General features: G+C 47.2%; 1 protein-coding gene across 3 annotated transcripts in view; it reads right to left on the reverse strand.

Annotated features, from left to right (window-relative positions):
* Ces5a (carboxylesterase 5A) overlaps positions 1-7,297 on the reverse strand; it is a 30,756-nt gene extending 23,459 nt beyond the window's left edge. For 2 of the 3 annotated variants that reach the window (XM_026395698.2, XM_026395697.2), the window contains exons 1-4: positions 7,225-7,297; positions 5,987-6,191; positions 3,346-3,484; positions 2,200-2,333 (exon numbers count right to left, since the gene is read on the reverse strand). In XM_026395698.2, coding sequence (XP_026251483.2) covers positions 2,200-2,333; positions 3,346-3,484; positions 5,987-6,191; positions 7,225-7,297 — 551 coding nt within the window. Of the gene's footprint in view, positions 1-2,199; positions 2,334-3,345; positions 3,485-5,986; positions 6,192-7,212 lie in introns of all 3 variants that reach the window. The other variant, XM_077792897.1, reaches the window with a different exon arrangement.
* Positions 7,298-7,586: the final 289 nt, after the last annotated feature.

Genomic DNA, 7,586 nt, shown 5'->3' on the forward strand with positions numbered 1-7,586 from the left:
AAGTTAGTAACAATAATGGCAATCACCACAGAAGCAGGGTATGTCTGACACTGTTCTGTGGGGTTTGTGGCTAATTCTGGTCACAATCTGAGAGGCAGGTAGTTCTGCATCTTTTCCTCTTTGCCTCTCTGGGCCTTCTCTGCCCTGTTCCTAAAAGGCGGCCCTCTAGGACTTGCACAGGCCAGACTTAAGCTGTATGCTCTCAGTGGAAGGCTTTGACAGGTGCCTGAGGGTGCAGTGGAGAGATCTGAACGTTCACCACACCACTCTGTTCCCTCCGCATCTGGGGGGTGCCTTGGGCAGTGGCCACATTTGTCCACAGCCAAAGCTCATGCTCATTTTCTTTAATGAAATGTGGGAGCCTGCCATCAGGATACCGATGGATACATAATCTCTCTCAAACAGACTAGGAAATTCAGGCACCGAGGTTAAATCCCCTTGCTAGAGAGAGCTAGAATGTTGGAGAGTTGGGATCCAATGAGTCTGGCCCCAGAGTCCATGCTCCTAACCACGCCCCATGTCGCTGCCCCTGCTGCCTGTTTCCCAGAATGAATGAACAACTCTGAGGGGATTGTTCTGAGGGTACAAGGGAATATGCCACAGAACCAAAAACATCCATGCAGTGCACACTGGAACCTGAGCAATCTCAGGATCACTTTTTTCTCCCCTGAACTGATCCCCCCTTGGGTTCCTTTCTCTGCCTATGACCTCTGGGATGGTTCTTCCTACACCTGCTCACTCACAGATCTCTCCAAGATCTTCAATTTTACCTCAATTCTTTGGTAGGCTCCACATTGGTCTCCATCCCTCCCTTTCTGTGTATCCTGAGAAGCATTTTACTTAATGGTTAAGACCTCAGCCTCTAGCACAGGAGTCAGAGCCTGGTCAATCGTTATCTGGATGATCTTGGGCATGTCACTTCACTGGCAATCAACGTTCCCAGGTTAATAGAAAGGAGAAAAACAGTGCCCGCTCTCTATGGTTATTGGGAAGATTGCCAGTGACACAGGTACACAGGGTCGTAAATGTATTTAGTGTGGTTTTTATGATTCAGTCTTCTATGGAACTCTTTGCTAAGCAGACACCCAAACTCTCCTCCCCAAATCCAACTCCATCTTTAAGGCACAACTTAAATGCCACCTCTCTGCAGAAGCTCCCAGATCCCTGGAATCTCCTTCCTCATTTCCACACCCCCTTGCTCTCACTCTTGGACAATTACTCCTGTTCTGCAAATGTGGATATGAGCATCCCTGCATCGTCTCCCCCACTTGCCTATGAGTGTCTGGGGATAGGATTCATATGTGAATCATTGCTGCCTTCTCCACAGTAGGTGACAGCCACCTCCAAACAGCACCATGGCCCCACCTCTCCCTACCTCTCTTTGCTCACATTGCATCCTGGATTTAGATTGCTATGTTTTAGGCAGGATAATACAGGCAATCAAGAGACCAGCCGTGTTCTATCACTTCTCTGTACCTTCATTTTTCAGCTGTCAAATGGCAATAACATCAGAACCTTCCTCGTACTATCATTTTAAGGGTGAGTTGAAATAACACAAGGCAGGTGCATGGTATCCTACCTGACTCACAGGGAGTGTCCAAATACATGACAGGTATATACAAGGGGAAGGAAGGCCAGTGCCATGGAGGAATTAGTCTCAGGGGAGCCTTGAAGTGGGGTCTTATGGTAGACACTACTAACTGCTCACACAACTTGTCTGTCTTCCACATCTCAGGGCTGAGCTACATTCCACATCTCCCTGGCAGTTGGATGTGGTCCCCAAAGGACTGAGTTCTGCCCAGTGGTATGTGAACAGAAGTGATGAGCGCCACCTTCAGGCTGACCCAGGAAAGCCACCCTCAGGCGATCCTCCATTCTCTTGCTCCATCTGCTGGCCAAGTGCAGATCTGGGCCCTAGAGAATCTGTATCAGAGCCACAAGAAGGAAAGAACCCAGGTGGTCCCTGACTGCCCATGTGGAAGGATGTCTGTCAATCATGAATATTCACATGGACTTTACTTGAGATTTTTTATGTTTTAAGCTACAAAGGCTTGGAGGTTTATCTGTTATAGCTGCTAAAATTACCTAACTAATGAGGGCCAAATGTGTTCATTCCCTCTAGGTTTTTGGACACTGCTCATGGCTACTGCACAACTGTCTCTTGAGGATCTGGAATGTCAGTCACCTGGGGAGACTCACCTGAAGAAGCCAAATATTCCCAGCCGGTACTGGGTGGTCACAATCAGCACATTCTCATAGGCAGCCAGGGCAGACCCATCAAAGATGGAGGCTGAGCCGCTCTGGAAGCCACCTCCCGGAAACCACACCATGACCTAAGGAAGAGAGAGGAACACTCTGCTCAGCCACCAGGCACCCACATCCCCTCCCATGAAAGTTGGGATTTTTTTTTCCTTAGGGAATGATGAAGATCTCACTTTTCCTTCTAAGTAGGGTCTGACCTTTTATCTTGATGAGAAAAATTGGGCTCAGGGTGCATAAAACATTATTCAGATGGTGTTATCACTATTTCTAGAAGTCTCCCTTCCATTCTCTTCCATTCATGTCCGAGACTGTAACTCATGGGCAGGAAAAGAGAAGAAAGCCATGGAGGGAAAGTACAGCCAGACAAAGCATGGACCTTGATGCCAGGACCCAGCCCTGCCATGTGTGTGTGTGCACCAGACTAAGTCACTTATTCACTTCCTGTGCCTCATGGGTCCGATTGTCCTCATGCACTGGGTTATTGTAGGAATGAAGTGACATAAAGCACCATCGGTGCCTAGCATATAGGGAGCTCTCACTAGATGCTGCTGTTACTACACAGAAGAATGAGTCTCCCATTGCAGAGCCATGGCTATGGGGAGAATCGGTGCTGGGTGTGGACGGTGTGGCTAAGGGGTGGGTGTGGCTAAAAAACATAACCGTGAACCTCCCACCCTACTCCCTTCTACAGGGATCTTTTACATTCTTAAATGATATACTTAACCTGACTGTCTTAATGGAAAACATAAGAGTTGAAAGATGTAATGATCCTCTGTTTAAAAAAAAAAACAAAATCCTCGGGGGCGGGGGGGGGGAATTCTCAAATTAAAGAAAGAATGGTTTCAAGACATGTCTTTCCAGAAGGTTTATGGATCATTCAATACTCAATGGAGAGGGAAAAAGAAATAGAAATCCAAGGTCAAGCCACTGGCAATCAGAAAAGATGACGAAGTGGATCTATCATTACAATGACTTTTCAAGACAGTGTGAGGCTAGGTTTGACTCCAGATGCCCAGTCAACCTTCCTGAATCCCAGACCAAGGACCTGCCAGCCGGAGCCCCAGGTGTAGCAGGGAGCCTTACAGGGAGATTGGAGCCCCCATCAGCATGTGCTGGCGCGTAGATGTTAAGGTACAGGCAGTCTTCCGACACTCCAAATTTGGGATAATGCACCTTGAGAAAGTGTTGATGTGATAACAGCCACTCTGTGTTCTGGAAGCACCTTGGAGAAAGGGAGAGAAAAGCCCCCAGGTGTACTATCAGCAAACCCTGCCTAGGAGGGACCAGCAGTGAGGCCTGGCCATCTTCTCTGAGCAAGGGAGGTACCTGGGAGCTATTGGTACAAGGTCCAATGGTCCTCAACCCCCATAGTTTTCAAAGCAAACTATTATTCTCTTTGATCTGGTCCCTAGATAGGAAAGCACATTCCGCCAAGTGATTGTACCATTGACCGCACACACCCACCACTGTGATATGGACACACAGAAACACTCAAACTAGCTCAGCAAGTCCCCAGATTGTGGCAGGCAGGACAGTGGGTTGGCTATCAAAGGCTTTGCTCCACAGCTGCTTTTAATTCCCCAGAGGAGCAAAGGGATATTTCCATATCCCCCCTACCAGGAACCAGCTGAGGTAGATTTGCAGGAGGACCCCAGCACCCAGGCTCTGTTCAAGCTCCCTCTGCCTGGATATATCTGCCAGCTTACATTCTTCCCTTACTTTCAGATTCAGGCCAAGGACTACCTCCTCTGAGAAGCTTTCTGAGATTTCTCCAGTTTGACCATAACTTTTCTTTGGAAACATTCACATTCTATGTGTTCTGTCGTAGAACTTGTCCTAGGGTTGTCCATGAACATTATCATCTTTCCCAACTCCACTGTGAGCAGCTAAAACCCAGGATTCTGTATTAGTCACCTCTGTACAGATTGAGTGGTATTGCAAGTGTGACTATTTCTACTATACTAAGTGCTCGATTAATATTAGCTGTTTTCTTAATAGAATACTCCACAGTATGGATGATGGGAAGCCATCACTGCAGACTACCCCTGGTAAGTGTCTTTGCCTTTTTGTATGTTGCTTATCACAAATTCAGGCCTCACAGTTTTCAACAAAGCTACCTCCTAGCTTTCCTCAAAGTTTAGCTGGGTTTTCCATGTTCCCTCCATACCCTTCTCTAATCCCTGTAGTTGCTTTGTCACCTTTTCTTTCATCTCCCCACAAAATGTTATTTATATCTCTCCATGACCACCCTTCTTGAGGGAAACTAACAATAGTCCCGTACTCACGATTTTTCTGCTTTACAATGGTGCAAGAGTAATATGCATTCAATAGAAATCGTACTTCAGAGCCAGGCACAGTGAGTGGCCAGCAGCTCGGGAGGCTGAGGCAGGAGGATCAGGAGTTCAAAGCCAGCCTCAGCAAAGGTGAGGTGCTAAGCAACTCAATGAGACCCTGTCTCTAAATAAAACACAAAATAGGGCTGGAGATGTGGCTCAGCCCCTGAGTTCAATCCCTGGTACCAATAAATAAATAAATAAATAAATAAATAAATAAATAAATAAATAAAATAATACTTCAGATTGATCATTTCCTGAGTTAGATATATGCAGTTCAGCCATGGCAGTGAGCCTTAGCTCCCAGTCAGCCATATAATCACAGTTGAAACAAACCATACTCCTCAGTGTTCTGTGTGGCTGAGCTATGACGTCCTGTAGGTTAGATGTACTCAACGTACCTTTTACTTACGTGGGCTTCCCAGAACATAACCCGCCATAAGTTGAGGAACATCTATAATTCTCTGTTGACATCCCCAGGGCAATGGAGAGCCAATTACTGAGTTGGTTCTCAATGGGTATTAAATCAATGAACCAATGAACAGATGACTTTTGTCTTAGTGTTCTCAGTCCCTGGCCACATGAGGTCATTTTCTGTGGCTTAGGAAGCATCCAGCTCCAACGTATTCCTTTGGCCTGTGACCTTAATACCAGGAATTAATGTGGCCCAACCTAGGACTTCACAAAATCTGAAGAATCAGAAGATTCTTAGGGATTTTAAAGTCTGACTCCCCACGCAGAAGTTTCACCTCCTCCACCATTAACCTGGTGACTGATTATCCATGCAAGTTCAAACCCTGCAGCGACTGGGAGCTCCTCACCTTGCAGTCCCTTATGTCAGTGCCATTTATGTGATCGTCATCATCCCACAGGTATTTATGGATTCCGCTATGGGCCAGGCATTGCATTGGGAACAGTTTTAAATATGTGAGCTAAAATCCCTCTCGTGTAGTTCTTCTCTGACTCCAGAGACGAGATGAGGTCATTTGGAAACACGTGGGCAGTTTCCTTCTGACCAAAAGACTCAAGGAGCCCACTGTAGCACTTCTAAATTCTGGTTGGTACTCAGAATGCCTAGAGAGCTTTCAGATAGCACATATTTTGGGGTCCAGTTCAGGATGTTCTGACTCAGGAAGTTGGGAAGGGAGACTCAGGATTACATACATTTTGAACAGTGCCTCCACTGTCCTGGTGATCACCCAGTTTGGAAGCCCCGAGATTGCTGAAGCAAAGGTTCAGGTCTGTGGCCCTCTTTTCCTCCTTCTCATCTTCCTAATCCTCAGTGTTCTCCCTTCTTGTCCCCTGGATTACATGACCTTCATTGCCCTGTCAGTGATCTGCCCCCAAATCCCAGAATCACAGGCCACCTATAGAACTAAGCCTAGTCTTACAATGGAGGGTAGGAGGTGGCATTACGCAGGCCATCCCAGGGACTTGCAGGTTGAGGGTCCATAAATCGCAGGGGTCCCACAGGGGGTGCAGCATAAGGGATCCCAAGGAACACGTTCACAAGCACTTGGCTTCCCAGCACAGAGACTTGCTTCCCCTTGACCCATCCCAGGCTGGTGATCCTCTCTGGCATTTCAGCCATGGCCCCTGAGAAACAGATGGAAAGAATGAGGGGTTAGGTGGGAAGAGAGAGGGAATCGGTGGAAGCCAGGGTCCCCTCGGGAATGCTCCTTCTCCACCCAGAGGCCTGCAACAGGAGTAGCTGGATGCCTTCTCCAAGAATCCGCATCCTTCTCTTCCTTCCCACCAGAGCACTGACTCAGTTTCCCCTGGAAGCCCATCAATAAGCCACAAAATTTGGGAGGGGTCCCCCTTCTGCACCAAGGCTTTTACTTTCTGTGGGACTGACACCAGCTGGGCTTTGTAGATGCCAGGACCCAGCCAAGTCATCTGCCCAAGGTGTCCCGTCCCTTCATCTCTGCACCCAGGGCATTGTGGCTGGCATGTCTATGTATCACCTGTACAGCTACGGCTGCTTATTTTTCTGAAAATTAAAAACTCCTTTTAAAGTTTAACCTAGAGGAATCCTAGGTGATAACATCTATAGGATTGTGGTTTTGATGAGTTAGGTGGATGCTGTAGATACGTGTTGAAAATAAATATTTGCTAATGAATAAGAAATACCTCATATGGATGCCCCCTGAAATCAACTCATCCAGTTCTAGGTGCTTGAACATGGCACCTCGGGACTCTGAGTGTGCAAGCATCTCATTTTGTGCAAGAATGTGGAGCCATGGGAAGGAAACTGCCCAGGACTTAGTGAGCAGGACCCTAGTGTCTTGACACCACTTGTTATGATGTTATTACATTCATGAAAGTCCCATCTTCACAGTCAAGAATCCAGAAGCACAGGTCCCGTACCACATCCGTCCCCAGTTCCCAGAATGATGTGTGTCCTTTCAGTGTGTGAACAACCCAAGGCAGGACCAGGGTCTTTCACACTCTACCTGCCCCTAGGATGGAGGCTTCCAGCCTTTCAGCAACACCAGGACTTTGGGGCCCAGAGGGCTTACTTACATGGGCCCTCAGAGACTCCTGAGAAATCATTTCATTTCTACAACGGAAAACCATCCCTCTCTCCCATCTTCTCCGAGCCTTCCTCTCCCACTGAACATCTCACCCCTGACGATGGTTGCAAGGATCCAAATGGCCCAAATTAGGGCTTGACCTGGATATACCCAATCACCAATCATCTGGCTGGCCTGCATGAACTCCGCTGCTGGCCTTGGAGAGCTTCAGATTGGACAAGAAAGGGCTTCTTGATAGTAAGCAGATGTTGAGCAGACAAACAGAGGACACAGAATACATAAAGAATAGTACCAGAACAAGATCTCCAAAGGATTTTCACCAAGCAAGACTTTCCTGTTCTGATTTACATAAGAAGCAGTTGATGATTAACTCTTGTACTGGGGAAGTGCATTTGGTAGGCTTTAGACTTTTAGGATCTGGTAAATCAGGGACCTCAGACTTGGCTACTTCCAG

This window comes from Urocitellus parryii, chromosome 15 (assembly GCF_045843805.1).
Source record: "Urocitellus parryii isolate mUroPar1 chromosome 15, mUroPar1.hap1, whole genome shotgun sequence".
NCBI classification, from domain to species: Eukaryota; Metazoa; Chordata; class Mammalia; order Rodentia; family Sciuridae; genus Urocitellus; species Urocitellus parryii.